The 13656-nt window shown below is 42.0% G+C and overlaps 1 protein-coding gene across 4 annotated transcripts in view; it reads left to right on the top strand.

The window, feature by feature from the left end:
• NEK10 (NIMA related kinase 10) overlaps nucleotides 1-13656 on the top strand; it is a 108264-nt gene that overhangs the window by 3283 nt on the left and 91325 nt on the right. For all 4 annotated transcript variants that reach the window (XM_079947180.1, XM_079947178.1, XM_079947179.1 and 1 more), the window contains exons 4-9: nucleotides 200-333; nucleotides 2184-2282; nucleotides 8738-8822; nucleotides 10152-10193; nucleotides 12476-12554; nucleotides 12920-12987. In XM_079947180.1, the coding sequence (XP_079803306.1) occupies nucleotides 236-333; nucleotides 2184-2282; nucleotides 8738-8822; nucleotides 10152-10193; nucleotides 12476-12554; nucleotides 12920-12987 (471 nt within the window). In that variant the 5' untranslated portion in view covers nucleotides 200-235. The remainder of the gene's footprint in view (nucleotides 1-199; nucleotides 334-2183; nucleotides 2283-8737; nucleotides 8823-10151; nucleotides 10194-12475; nucleotides 12555-12919; nucleotides 12988-13656) is intronic.

Here is a 13656-nt window from a genome sequence, read left to right as displayed (position 1 = left end):
AGTTATGGAGAAGAGACAGCCTAGGGCGCTTTGAAATCTGCTGTATATATTGGATTATTATTTTTAAAAATTATCTCCTTGTTGTCTGAATTCAAAGGTTAAATTGCCCGAGGTCCCAGTGACAATCACGTATTTTCTTCTGACCGAGCTAAACACTTTATATCATTTGTCTTATAGTAAATCTCCTTTGCATTTGCAGCTGCCAGCCCTTAACTTTGAAAGTTCTAATAATAGCATGACCAAGTCTGAGCAATACTCCAGCAACCCTTGTGGAGAGAGATGTAGAGGTCAATGGCAAGAATCAACTGAAGCTGTTGAACTTGAACACTTTAGGTACCGTGCAGAAAAGAAAATGAATGTTTATTTTATTTATCTGGATCCAATTCAAATCCTTTTATGCTATATATATAATCTTTACTATTGCATGTGCTCTAGCGTCATTGAAATTCTACTCAGTATTGATCCAGAGCAGATTCCAACGTATGGTTAGCAAAGTAAAATCTTAAACACGTTGCACGATTCCCAAAAAATAGACGAGAGGCGATTATATTTCATCCAGCAGAGCTTTACTGCTACTGAAGGCAAATGAGCATAATGGTCACAAATCCAAAAAATTTAGGATTGGCACTGTCCATAAGAAATCCAGTTGCAGCAGACTTAACTTAAACTTACAGTAACTTATAACAAGACTAAACCTTAGCACTAAGCATACAGAACACAACACTAGACGGGAAAGAAAGAGAAAGTGAAACCCAGGCTCCATCTGGCCTTACTTTTATAGTCAGCATAACCTTGACAGAAAGAGGTAAGAGAACCAGTTCAAACCAGCTGTACTTAGCTTCTCTGAAGGTATAACCCAAACATCATTGGTTTCTTTCACACAGAGAAGCTTCCAGAAGCTTCTTGAATTAAGTAGAATAGGAAAGATCTCTACACATCAGATCAATACTTTTTGCACTAAGAAATGCAAACTGACATCTGGAACCTCATGGGATAATAGTAAATAAATTCAATCATAAGTAACCTTAAGACATACTGTATTATTGACATCTGACAGGGCTGTCTTAACTGTGGCTCAGATGTAAGTCCTATTGAATTGGATAGGGTTATTCCCAGGTATTGGGGGATAAGATGGCAGCCTTCATTGTTGCCTTGCATACAGGAGGCAATTTAGGATGTTTGCGGTCATCCTGAACTTCTGCTTTGCATGTAACTGTAGACAGGAGTTTCAGAAGCCTCTTCTGATGGGCAGTCCATCCAGGAACCCAGGTCCTACCAGCACTATCCTAGTATGGCATCCAGGAAAGATGCCCTTTCAGATTTGTCTCTTTAAAATGAACTTGGCTGAACCTTGCACGCTCCCCTCCTATGATAATTGACACCAGGCATGAATGGAATGAGTTCTTGTGGACCACTTTGCAATATTTATATGGAAGAGCAGCATACAAGTTGAGATAATAAATTAAGACATCAGTGGCAGTTGTAACATTCAGGGGAGAGGTAGGGACTGTTAGAATTCCTGCTCCATGATTGCAGTCATGGGATTGTTGTCTTTCACATGACGGTATATGTTTTGACTCCACAGAGTGGGAAGTGACGGAGACAGGATGTTTGTGTTACTGTGTTCTGTGAAGTGGGACTATTGTCCTTTGTTCTTTCTCTTTGCTGTCTGATGCTAGAGAGAGAGGGAGCCATGTTGCAGTGTTCCATGTGTGTTTCTATGTAAATAAAGTAGATTAGCCAAAATGCTGAGTTGCTGAGGTCTGTTACATAAACTGCGAAGACTCTGCGGATCCCTAAGTGTGCTGATGTCTGTTGGCATCGGTTGCTGTGATGTTTGGGCAGAAGAAAGCCTTTGAAGCTCCCGAGCGATCGACCAGGAGGGAGGGAACATGCCAGTCGGGCATGTGTCTCTGCCAGGGTCCTACTCAAGTGTAGGACAAGCTCCTGACAGGGACTTGCTCTATTGTTTCCCCTGGGTGCTGACCAGAGAGTCCAAGCAGGAGCAGGAATTCAGTTTGGAGTACATTGATTGTAACCTATTAATCTTTGTGGTCATTTTGATTAAGTCACCTTAGTCAAAAATGCATTTCCTGCACAGACAACCATCTCTTAGCATCCCATCACTGCGAGCAAAAGCATTTATGCCTTGTGCAATGCCCATTTGCCTTTTCTCCCCTTAGTATGAATTACAAGAATGAGAGGAAATTTAGTCAACATCCACAGCACAAGCTGTTTCAAGATATCTTCACAGCTTTGGTAAAAAACCGGCTGATTTGCAGGTAAGAAAGATCAACTATGTCTTTACCTTTGGAATGAGTATCAAAGCACCCAGCGGGATCAGAAAGCTGCCTCTTTGTGTGGTTGAGTTTCCCTTTGGAACAGGGACTGCTGCTCTCTCAAAATATTAGTCTTCCCCAGTGGTAGTTGACCTTAACACTGGAAGTCTATTGACTTTCATTAAAAGAAATAGCATTAGTTTGGGGGTGTTCCAGTTAAAAGGTATCTTGAAATTCTACAATCAGTCTAAAATCAGGAGGAAAAAGGTGGACTAGACACGCAGTTCTGCTATCTTTCTAAGTTGTAGCCTTTTGAAATACTTCTAACACGGCTTTCACTAACATCTGAATTGCTGTTTTGATGATGGCTTATTTCCTGTTCTGGGACTTTTAATCCCAGCAACGCCAAGAACTGTAAGATCGCCAGCACAGTTCTAACCTTGTCTGTTCAGCAGTAAGTCCCACTGAATTCATTTACTTACAGCAAGAGTGGTATATTGTTGCTGCCTAGGGCTGCTCTCCTAACCCTGTTTACTTGAAAATAAGTCCCATGGAATCCAGTGGGACTTAATTCTGAATAGACATGGTTAGGATTTCATTGTAAGTTGTTACTGTTTGTTGATATTTGATAGCAGGACTTCATTTTTACAGTAATGGAGAGTGGATATTTTCATACCCGTGCATTTCATTGTTTGACTGCAACCGTGTGGCAATCTGCAAAATATTTTAATAATCAGATATTTGTTTTCTGAAAGAGGACAGTATAGTTAACAATAAAAAAATTATCAGCTACCTATTCAGCACAGGGAAATTGTAACACATGACAGTTATTTTATGACATCTTCTGTTATTTTCTTATGTCATATTGCATATTTTATTGATACCCCTGTATCATTTTGAGGGTGGTATCATGAGTATGGTTGCCCAAGAGGATGTGGATGATGTTGACCAAGCTGCTGTATTAATAGCTCTGTGATGCCAGTAACATAAAAAGATCTGCAAGGAAACTACTTGTCCTGTTTAAGAATATGTACCTGCTTTTGCTTAGAACTCTTGGCACTATACCCAGATCAGTGTCTGTGGTACAAGAAAGGGAAGGTGGTCTTATGTGAAGATACATCAGTAGGGTTGACGTATTTCCAAAAGTGAAAATCCGGACAAAGTTGTTCATCTTTTTTTGGGGGGGGGGAGGGGAGGAGAAATTGTTGAGCTTTCTGGGAACATCTCCCCCCAAAATATCGTATTTTTTGCTCTATCAGACTCACTTTTCCCCTCCTAAAAAGTAAGGGGAAATGTGTATGCGTCTTATGGAGCGAATGCAGGCTGCGCAGCTATCCCAGAAGCCAGAACAGCAAGAGGGATCGCTGTTTTCGCTGCACAGCGATCCCTCTTGCTGTTCTGGCTTCTGAGATTCAGAATATTTTTTTTCTTGTTTTCCTCCTCCAAAAACTAGGTGCGTCTTATGGTCTGGTGTGTCTTATACAGCGAAAAATGTGGTACGTTTTTGGGCTGTTTGGGGAATTTAAAAGCATTTTTAGGATTGCCCTACTTTTCTATGCGTCCGGGTTTTCCTGGATGTTTTGCCGCTTCAGCAAAATCTGTTTGGGGAGCGATTCCTGGATGTGTCCACGAAAACTCGGACGTATGGCAGCTCTACACACCAGTAGCTGAACACTTGCCTGATTGTCCTGGTCTCCTCCACCTGATTTGTATATGTGTATTAACTAGATCCAGAGAACAGTCTTAGCCTGTCTCTCCTTCAACCTGCCTGCCTGCATTGCCCTGGTTTTGGAGTTGGAGTAATGTTTTTATTTTATGTATTTATTTAAATAGTTCTAACCATGCTTCCATAGAAAAATATAACAAGGTGGTATGCAATGCAAAAACCTAACAGCACAACCATGAGCTTGGTAAAAATATCAACAGCATATCAGCCAAAAATATAAAGCTTGCAAAAGATTGCCTGAAGAGTGCAGTTTGTCAAAGATGTCTAAAAGAAAGCAGGGATGATTCTTCCTGGACTTCTATTGGCAATGAGTTCATCATGGCCTTCTACGTGAAAGGCTTAGATGCTCCTGAAGACCAGCTGACTCTCAGCAGCAGTGGGGACCACCAAGGATGCTTCATCAGTAGATCTTAGTGGTCAAGGTGGGGCATCAGGAAAGGTCCTTAAGATACTGTTTAGAACTTTGTGAATTAACAGCAGAACTTTGAATCTGGCTGGGTAGCATGTGGATAGCCATATGCTCACCCTGCTGTTGATCATTCTGGAGCAAATATTTTGCTCCATGGGCCCATCCATTAAGGTTCTTTCAATATTCCTCCAGGTGACCTGGCATTTCTTGTTTCCTTTTCCTGCCACCAGATCGAGGATAAGATGAACATCTGTGTATGCTTCATTTAAAATATATTTGAGGAAAATGCAAGCACTTTGTTTTTGAAACTGAAACGGGCCCCAGAGACAAATCTTTGAACTTCTACTCCAGAGAAATCTTCAGAGATTTCCTTTTTTTTTTTTACTCAACTGAACTTACGCATCAAAAACGCCGTCTTGTGAAAGGCAATGCATTCCGCTTCAAAGAAATGCCCTTGAAATTTAAAGTGTGAAGAACTTTTATCACTAACTACAGTATACAAAACAACTCTAAGACATGCCTCCCTAGTGTGTGACTAGTCCCGTGTCAGTCTAAGATACACAGTATTTTTCCTACAGATTCATACTGCACAGGTTACAGAAATGATGTAGCTTTAAATTTTTTTAGAAATCTTGAATTAAATGCATTAAACCTTACATTTATACTTCCTTAAGACTGATTTCATTGGTTTGCCTGTAGCTCAGTCATACTCCGAGTAAACCCATTGAAATCAACAAAATAACTTAGGTGCATTGATTTCAAGGGGCCTTTTTTGAGAATGGCTTAGCTGGATACAACTTTATCTTATACAACGTCAGTATTCAAATAATTGTGAAAGCAGTTCTGCGAACAAAAGTGGCTTTAAGCTTCATTAAATGGCAACTTATCCCTGTGGGGCCACAAAGCTTATTAAACCCGGATGGTGTTCAGAAACAATCTGTGGTGTGGCCTCTTGAGGGAGCGGCAGGAAGGGGGATCAGGCTGAAGGGAAAAGCCCCAGTTCTGCTGTACTTGCATGAAGTATTTACATGAGTCTCATCAGCTCTTTGAATGCTGCCTGTTGAATTAAAGGACACCTTTTTATGTAAATAAGTAACCCTGGGTGAGGTGTTGTTATGTACTAAGCTTAGATCCTAAAACAACAGGCAGGTAGGATCCTAGAATGCAACAACCTGATTGGCCTGCAGGAGCAGCCCAATCAGACCCCAGGAGGAAGTTAATCAGCCTATTAGGCCAGTAGGAAACTAGGATGCAACAACTGATTGGTCTGCAGCAGCAGCCCAATCAGGCTCCAGGAGGGAAACATAATCAACCAATCAGACGGTACTCATTGTGTAAATAATGTATATAAAGCCTGAGGGTGGGGGATGGGAATTCAATCACTGTTCCTATGAGTTGAAATAGCATGAAATTACTACTCGATTCTGAGTATATTTTAGGCGTGAGGTTTTTTTTTTTTTTTAAAGGTCTGCCATTACAAACATGACACAGTAGGTCAGGTCTGGGAAGCCTTTTTTAAAGCCAAGGGCCGCATTTATTTTGGAGCCACCTGTTGAGGGCCACATGGCAGTGGTGGTAACACCAGAGGCAAAAGTGGACAGAGCAATTAATGCAAATCTTACCTTTGTCAGTATGCTGGTTTCTCTGTCTTTCTACACACACACACACACACACACACAAACTCAGGGAAGCAAGAGGCATTCATTCCACCCAGTCAAAACACTCAGGTAGTTTTCAAAGCAGGGCCAAGACTGAGTATGGCTGGGGAAAGGGCCTGGTGAGACGTCACAGGGCCTGATAGAGAGACTTGGAGGGCCACATTTGGTTTTCAGGCCTGAGGTCTCACACTGCTTCTATCAGCGGCAAAACTAGACTTACTATAACCAGGGCAGAGACCCAGTTTGGCACAGTTTGGTATGTGCATTGCGTCCAGGCTGGGAGCCTCAATGGCACCCCTCTGGAGGCTTCACCCGGGGCAGAAAGCTCAGCTAGCCGTCCCCGCCTCCTGTATCTTTGGCACTGATTCAATAAGTCATGTACCATATTTGCTATTCTGGGTTTGATCCTGAACATCATATCACAATAAGAGCCCTGCTAGATCAGAAGGTCTGTCTAGTCCAGAATCCTGTCTCCTATAGTGGGAAGTTCAGAAGCATGTTAGGAAAGCAGTAGTTTCGCAGCACTGAAGCCTACGGGCAACTGGCGTTCAGAGGTAAACTGGCCATTTAGCTGTTATGGCTAGTGGCTGCAAACAGACCTGTCCTCCATGTGATCTAATCTGTTTTTCAAGTTATCTAAGTGTGTGTGTTGGAGGCCGGGGGCAGCATAACCCTGTCAAGTGGCTGAAAATTCCATAAATATTGTGCAATTCAGGTCTGCCCTGAATTTGTTGCCAATCACTTTTGCTGGTGATTTTGAGTTATGTGAGAAAAACACCCTGTTTCCTTCACAGCTTGTGTAGCTTTATGAGACTCCATCACAGCCTCCCTCCAAAGTTAGCTCCCCAGAACATTTCAACATTTTATCTTAAGGAGGAAGGGTGCCCCAGTTCCTCAATCATTTTTGTTCACCTCTTTCTGGAAGTTTTCCATTTGTACAGTTTTCCTTGGAGATGGAGTACAATTTCCTCTGGAGATTCAGTAGCCCAATCTGTACATGGGAGTTGTAGTTCAGCAACCTATCTGTCCAAGCAAGCATGGCCAGTGGCCAGGAATGATGGGCGTTGTGATTCAATAAACACACGAGACGTAACCAGCTGTGTTCTTACATAAATAAGGTATACTATTCGTAGTATCAAATTATAAATTTCAATGGAAGTAACTTTAAAAATCCACATGAAAGGTTGTTACAGTTCCACAAAATCCTTACACAGAGTCTAGACAAGGATTTTCGGAATATTGGCCTTGTTTCACTGTCCTGGGCTTCATCAGTACTTAAAGCTCATATGTGATATTACAGGACAATGGATCTTATGGCATAATAGCAGCTACTATTAAGGATTTTGTGGAACTGTAACAACCTTTCATGTGGATTTTTTGGACTTTACGAACAGACAGATGGAATGGACACCATTACACGGATGGACCTTATGCATGAACTGACTAAAGAATGTACTGATCCACTTTATGAGTTCCTTCCGTTGAAATTTATAATTTGATACTATGAATAGTATACCTTATTTATCTAAGAACACAGCCGGTTACATATCGTGTGTTTATTTAATATGCTTTATGTGACCAAATTTATAATTTGATACTATGAATAGTATACCTTATTTATCTAAGAACACAGCCGGTTACGTCTCGTGTGTTTATTGAGTATGCTTTACGTGACCATAGGTTTGTTTGTTGTTGTTTTGCGGGCGTTGTGATTCAGCAAACTCTGAAAGACCAAAGGATCCCCATGTCTGGTCTACACTGATTGGCAGTGCGTCTCCACAATTTCAGACCTCATACTTTCCACATGCAAAAGAGATGCTCTGACACTGGACTATGGCTTTTTTTCCTAACTGTTTTATCATTAACTAGTTTTAAATCAGCACTTTTCTCCGAGTGTCAGAAATCAATCTGAAGCCCCGTTATTGGCCAAGAGGCAACTGATGGGAATGTGGAAAAGATCTGCTGGACATGGTGATTTTTTTGGTCCGCAGAGATTCCTCTAAATAACCCAGTTCTTGGGAGTCTACGTGCATCCATTGCAGCACAGCCTTTATTTTTATCATATTATTTTTAGCCTTTGGCTTTATTCCCAGCATGGAACGGACCTGCTGTGCTAATCAACCATAACTGTTTCAGCAAGGGGGGGGGGGAGGTGGTGAGTGAGAGAGCTGGATATATACACAAATTGTATGTGTTTAGATATGTATCCATTCGTCTGTATTGATAGTCATCTGTAGAAAATGATAAAGTAGTTAATTAGTTCATCTGGTATTACTGAAAAATAATCTGAATTAAAAATATATATACAAATACAAGCGGCAAGTTTGTATACAGTCTGCTTTTACTTTCAGCTTACATTGGCTCGTAATTTCAAAGTGTTGACGTTGAAACTGGGAAGGCACTTAAATACACACCCTCTGTTGAAAGTAGTGGAGCTACACTGTAGTCTAAAGATTAGCATCAGAAACAAATTAGGTGTGCTAGATTCAAACTGAAATAGTTGAAGTTCAGATGACTAATTGTGCGCTCCATAAAAATGCAATGTATTGCCTGCCAATTGGCTGAATATAGAACCTTTATTTAGATTTTCAATCTTGTGTTTGCTTGCTGATATAGCTTAATTGGACCAACTTATTAATGCATTCTTTTTACCTGTTTGTTGCAGGGAGTGGGCTAACCGAGCATCATCTATCCACTTTCTGAGAGTTTTAATTTGCATAAGATTATTAATGAGAGACCAGTGCTATCAGGTTAGTTTGCCCATGGTCACCTCCTTGAAACATAAAATAGGAACATGATGCTAAAAGTGGCTGCTTAGATATTAGTGCAGCATTGATTTAGTAGACTTGGTCAGCTGATGCTGTACTAGCGACTTTGCAAACAACATTTACCAAATATAGTTAGCAACCCCCTATCTTAGAGCTCCTCCAGACTGGGTTTTGTGTTTTGTGTGGGTGTATCCTGCAACGTGCAGTTATAGTACATTAATGATGGATTTGTACTGGACCGTCCACAAATCATTCCACCTTTTTAGCTGTTCTGCGGTGCTCCCCCAGTGTTATTGCATTATCGCCATCTAGAGGGGGCACTCTTGCAACAAAAGCGGGACAGAAAATAAACCGCAACGTTTGTGGCCTAAAATGTTGCAGAATAACAGCAGGAGGTGACAGGACATACACTGATTGGAGAGGAGGTGGTATGTCTGCCCCAAAACCTTTTCAGGTGCAAACAGTATTGAAAGTGGAATTGTGTATAACTATCCCAATACTGAGATCACACATCGTCAGGAACGAGCAATAAAAAGGGGGTCTGGAGGGGCCCTTTATAAACTTGCATGTCCGGCTTTGAGCTGCTAGTTGGGACGCGGGTGGCGCTGTGGCCTAAACCACTGAGCCTCTTGGGCTTGCTGATCAGAAGGTTGGTTGTTCGAATCCTGGTGATGAAGTGAGCTCCCGTTGCTCTGTCCCAGCTCCTGCCTACCTAGCAATTCAAAAGCACTCCAGTGCAAGTAGCTAAAGAGGTACCGCTGTGGTGGGAAGGTAAATGGTGTTTCCGTGGTCTCTGGTTTCTGTCATGGTGTCTTGTTGCTCCAGAAGCGGTTTAGTCATGCCAGTGGCATAGCGTGGGGGGTGCAGGGGGGGCCGGCCGCACCGGGCGCAACATCTGGGGTTAGGGCAAATCCACGGGTTAGGGGGCGCAAATCCATGGGTTAGGGGGCGCAAATTACTTGCCTTGCCCCGGGTGCTGACAACCCACGCTACGCCACTGAGTCATGCTGGCCACATGACTTGGAAAGCTGTCTGTGGACAAACGCTGGCTCTGTCGGCTAGAAGGCGAGATGAGCGCCACAACCCTATAGTCACCTTTGACTGGACTTAACCATCCAGGGGTCTTTTACCTTTACCTTTTTTACCTGCTAGTTGACTTTCTGAGGCACAGCAATCAGCATACCTTCTGCCATGCTGAATCCAGGGGACTTTGAATTTAATATCGGTAGTTGGTTGGGAGCAGGCTGCTAGGAATCTTCTGGAATTTTGACATACTGTACTTGCTTTGCTTTTTCCTCCCCTCTTGTATAGGAGGCACTCCACAACCTGGGTGGGATCGACGCCTTAGCACAGGTAACCATCTCTGCCTTTCACTGTGTTTTGTTGCCCATTAAGTTTGCCAAAAGTAAGGACGGAATTTATTGCAAAACGGCTTTCCCTCTTGGAAGGCGAAACTATAAACATTAAACACATGCGATGTTTTCCATTTCCAAGGGACCATAAGGCAATGTTAGTTGCAGCTTGACTGAATTGCAGAAGTGACCGTCCTGTGTAATTTGATTAGACTCTGAATTGGCTGGCTTCCGTGAAAAGGGCGTATGCCTCAGTGAGAGATCAGAATTATAATCTGCTCAGCGGGGCCATCTGGCTTGTCAAATTGGACTTCTTCTGGCCAGAATGAGAAAGTGTGCACAACTAATGAAGTATTTCATTTTGAGTAGGGTCCGGTCAGCACAGTCCTGCTTCAGTGGTGTTTGTGGGTTTTGCTAAATAAATGCCCTTTAAAAATGGACACCTCTCTCTCTCTCTTCTCACGTTAATAACAGTGCAGTGTACATAAGAAACCTCAGGTTTCCCAGGACCAGTCAGAAATAGTGAGCAAGTTTTGAGTGAATGAGATCCCTGAGCCCTTTTATTTATGCATCATATCCCACATCCAGCCTGAAAAAGAGTTCTGTTGAATACGAAAGCTTGCTCACTACTTTTGTGACATTTTGGTTGGTCCCATTGAAAGAAAGCATTACCTACGATTATTTTTGGACTTCTTCTAATGGAACAATACAGCTACCTGCAGTTGTAATGTACATAGGCTGAGAGGAACCTACCGATCATACCAGGAGCGGGATTAACTCCTCAGAATTGGGGCAGTGACTACTGCTGCTGCCATGTGCTTATGCCTTGGCAAAGCCACATGAAGTAGCTTCTAGCAGGAGCTTTTTCTTTATGGACCACAATAGGATGCGCAGCTTTGGGGGCGATGCTGGCTGCCGTAGAAAAACTTGGGAGCCATCCCAGCCTGCATGTTCATGGTGGTTTCCTTATATTGAGTCAGGCTATTGGCCCATATTAAATATTGTCCACATCAGTGGTGGGGAACCTGTGGCTCTGCAGGTGTTTTACACACACGCACAAACACACACACACACAGAGAGACTTTCTGTAAATCACCATGGCAGTTTACCACAGGCCAAAAATAATAAAAGCATTACAGTGGTACCTCGGGTTACATACGCGTCAGGTTACAGACTCCGCTAACCCAGAAATAGTACCTTGGGTTAAGAACTTTGTTTCAGGATGAGAACAGGAATCGCATGGCGGTGGTGCGACGGCGGCAGGAGGCCCCATTAGCTAAAGTGGTACCTCAGGTTAAGAACAGTGTCAGGTTAAGAACGGACCTCCAGAACGAATTAAGTACTTAACCCAAGGTACCACTGTGTTTGATGTGTTAATGCAAATGGAAGTCGTTAAAATAGCAGCTGCGGTATGAGGGTTTGTTATTCTGTCTGGTGTGTAATTGTAATTTATAAGTTTTTGGATTGCTGAGTTAAAGTAAATTATCAAATCATAAATTCTAGCCCAACGAAATAATATAATATAATTTGGCATCTGAACAATTGGCATTATTAATTGTATTATGATTTGGTATTGTGACAAGGAGGCTTTTATTGGGTTATTGTAATTGAAAACTAATAAAAATTATGACACACACACAAAAAGGAGAAAATAATAAAAGCAACGTCTGAAAAACTCCCACAAAGCACTACTTTAAAAAACAAACAAACAGATAGCAAACTCAGGTTGTTTTTTAAAAAAAATAATGTATAGACCAAATTAAAAAGAGGTGTCTTGACACGTTTTCTATATGCAGGGATGTTGCTAGACTGCAAACGACACCCTCCACTGGCCATACTAACTGTGGTTAATGGGAGTAAGAGTCCAGCAGCTTTTTGAGGGCTACAGATACCCCACCCGTGGCCTACAATGAGAGCAGCAACTCTCCAATGCTTCACAGAAGTGTATTTTCCCAGCCGTACCTGAGAGTGTCAGGAATGAAACCTAGGACCTTTTCTACGTGGAGCGTGTGCCCAGCCACCAAGCTGCAGCCCTTTCCCAGTTAACAAACATATATCCAAGAAACCATAGCTGGAACCTACAGCTTCTTGCATGAAAAAGCCCTCTTGTAGTAACTTGGTTCTATTTCCAGAATAGTGTGTTTATTTTTTGTGATAGCTGTCTGCAGTGAATCGTGGTACAAGTTTGCCATCTGCTGGTCTCATGGATGCACTTTGCTATTTAATTTAGATCCATGTAACTTTCCACTAACAATTTTACAATGTTTCCCCCCCCACCTACAGTATATGGAAACAGTAGCAAATGACTACCTTTGCTATGGAGAAGAGCATCATAATATAGACAAATTGGTCAACATGACATGTAAGTTGATATATAGCTCCTGTGGTTATATCTCTTCTCTTCTGATTATATTTCTTCTAGGTTGAAGTGGGGATGTGTATATGAAATAAATGCTTGTCAAAATGTTCTACAAATGTAATGCTAAGCTGTTGCAGTCAAACAGGAAGTAACAACGAATAAGCAGATCTAAAAACTGGCTCTTGTTCTGATACGATTGCAATTCTTTAATTTCAAGGCATCTCCACTTATTTTGCTGTGTAATTTTTTAATCATGTTGCAGAATCTATTAACTTCTGAAGGAAAGTTGCTTTTTAGAAGCTGTCCTCTTCCACCCCCTCTGCCTCCCCACCCCGTGATAAAACTTTTCTGATTAATTCTCTTTGCAGATATTTTTCAAAAACTTTCGGCTGTCAAAGATCAAAGAGAATGGGTAACAGCCAGCGGAGCACATAAAGTAAGTGGAGAATCACTTCTACATAATCAGGGTTTCTAATGGCTGTTTTGTGTCCTTAAAATGGCACAAAATCCCTTCTGATTGTTGCTATGCAATTTTAAATTGTCAACATTTAAAGCGGTGAATCAGTTAAGCGGCTGGTTGACCAAGAGAGCGCCTTTTCAGGAGGCAGATTCAAATTGTTGGCTCCTATCCATCCCTTCTCTGCCCCTAGACCCTGGCTCCTAAATCACCAGACAACCAACCTTGGCATTTACAAATGTAAACCCAAATCATGTTGACATTTTACTTTTGTTGGCACACTGAGAAGAGATCAGAACTTATTCTTGATAGACAGAGATAAGAAGCGGTTTATGAAAGTTTAGGGAAATTTAGTGGTTTATGTTTAGGGAAGTTTTTAATATTTAATGCTGTATTGTTTTTAACACTCGATTGGGAGCCCCCCCCCAGAGTGGCTGGGAAAACTCAGCCAGATGAGGGGTATAAATAATAAATTATTATTATTATTATTTATTATTATTTTATTTATTTACGTAAAGGATTTTGGCCCTGCTCTTTGGCCAAAGAAGGCCCCCAGAGCCAGTTGCAGAGAGCAGGTGGGGATGGGGCTGGCGCTCCACCCGCAGGGGCGTGCCGCACATCCTGGGGGCATGGCGTCCAGCACGAGCG

The sequence above is a fragment of the Podarcis cretensis genome (genome assembly GCF_951804945.1).
Source record: "Podarcis cretensis genome assembly, chromosome: 12".
Taxonomy (NCBI): domain Eukaryota; kingdom Metazoa; phylum Chordata; class Lepidosauria; order Squamata; family Lacertidae; genus Podarcis; species Podarcis cretensis.
This window is presented reverse-complemented; position numbering and strand designations above follow the sequence as displayed.